This window comes from Chrysochloris asiatica, unplaced genomic scaffold (assembly GCF_000296735.1).
Source record: "Chrysochloris asiatica unplaced genomic scaffold, ChrAsi1.0 scaffold00488, whole genome shotgun sequence".
Classification (NCBI taxonomy): Eukaryota; Metazoa; Chordata; class Mammalia; order Afrosoricida; family Chrysochloridae; genus Chrysochloris; species Chrysochloris asiatica.
In genome coordinates, this window is record NW_006409006.1 from 266,094 (window position 1) to 267,655 (window position 1,562).

Genomic DNA, 1,562 nt, shown 5'->3' on the forward strand with positions numbered 1-1,562 from the left:
AAAAAATATAAATATCTGGGCTCCACCCTAATAGATTCTTATTTAGCCATCTTACATGGGGCACTAGACTATGGAATGTTAGGTGAATGCCTTGAGTTCTTCTTTTGCACGTGGCTTATTAAAAACATTGAGAAACACTGTAGTTGCCTCATATAGTAACTAAAAAGAACTTTGTTTATATTCATATGTTATCAGAACATATATAGTAAGCAAAGAAATAAGGTTCTTTATAATGAAAGTTTTTAAGTCAAGAGATTTATGTTGTTTCTGAATGTAAAATTTATTTTTGGTTTTTGAATTGTTAGTTTTAAATGTGTTCCAGTGATTTGGGATGATACAAATTTTACCTAAGCTTTGTACATGCCTGTTGAACACTGTTAATAAAAATGTCTGGGCGACTAGGACAGTTATCTGTTGGTAATTTTTTTTTTAATGCTTTCCATATTTTGTAATAATGTTGGCAATGGGCATTGAGATTGTAAGTGAGGTTCACAGAAATGTTGAAAGATTTTCCATTTCTTATAACCTAGTAGTTACAAATCGGGCTGTGAGCCGCAAGGTCAGCATTTCAAAACTACCAGCTGTTCTGTGGGAGAAAGATGAAGTTTTCTGCTCCTGTAAAGATTTACAGCCTTGAAAACCCTGTACAGAGTTGCTATGAGTCGGACTTGAGTCTAACATATAAGTTAGGCTCAGTTATATTTTTGAGGCATTTTAGGGAGTTAATAAACACACACGCGCATATATTTCTCTCATCATCACATCCTAGTATGTTCATATAGATTGACATTTTTATGTTTCTTATATATAGTCCTGTTGCAAGGTATTAATACAAAACATTTTTCTCATCTTATTTCAGATATGAGCGATCAGGAAGTGACGTATTCAGCTTTGAGGTCTCATCAGTCTCCTTCAGAGTCACAGACTAGATTAAGAACTGGTGGTACTAAAAGGCCAGAGGAACCTGTGGACAAAGGTATATGGTTCTAAGGATCTACTGTCTCTTATGGATTGTCAAACTTTTGACATTTAGGAGGATAAAAATGTCCTATTTGTCATCAGCTTCTCAGCTGTTCAGATGAAATGATAATGAAGTATAATAGATGAATTGAAGTCTTCTTTTTAAAAGTTGTGAGAATGGAGAAATTCATGAATTCTTTTTAAATTTGAGAAGATAGCTAGAAAAATGTGTGAGGCCTTTCAAAGTGAAGGACATTATGGAACAAGTAATTTCATTTCACAGTGATAGAAAAATGGCATTGATTAGGGTAAAACTGTACACTTGGTCATTGTAACAGCTGTTAAGTTACACACTTGTAAAAAGTTGAATTGTCAAACGTGTGATAGATATATCTACAGAGAGACCTACATCTACAGAGAGATCCAGCAACACAGCAACCTAAAGAGCAGCTCCTAATGAACGCTACTTTGTTATTAATAAATGCCGTCAAGTCAGTTCTGACTCACAGTGATTCTATATAGGGTTTCCGAGGGGTCTGGCTGGTGGGTATGCATTGCTGATCTTGTGGTTAGAAGTCCAGTGCTTACCCTATAACACCACA

General features: G+C 35.0%; 1 protein-coding gene across 1 annotated transcript in view; it reads left to right on the plus strand.

Annotated features, from left to right (window-relative positions):
• Positions 1 to 386: 386 nt before the first annotated feature.
• LOC102830208 (killer cell lectin-like receptor 7-like) overlaps positions 387 to 1,562 on the plus strand; it is a 15,677-nt gene continuing 14,501 nt past the window's right edge. The window contains exons 1-2 of the mRNA XM_006877364.1: positions 387 to 417; positions 860 to 976. Coding sequence (XP_006877426.1) covers positions 387 to 417; positions 860 to 976 — 148 coding nt within the window. The remainder of the gene's footprint in view (positions 418 to 859; positions 977 to 1,562) is intronic.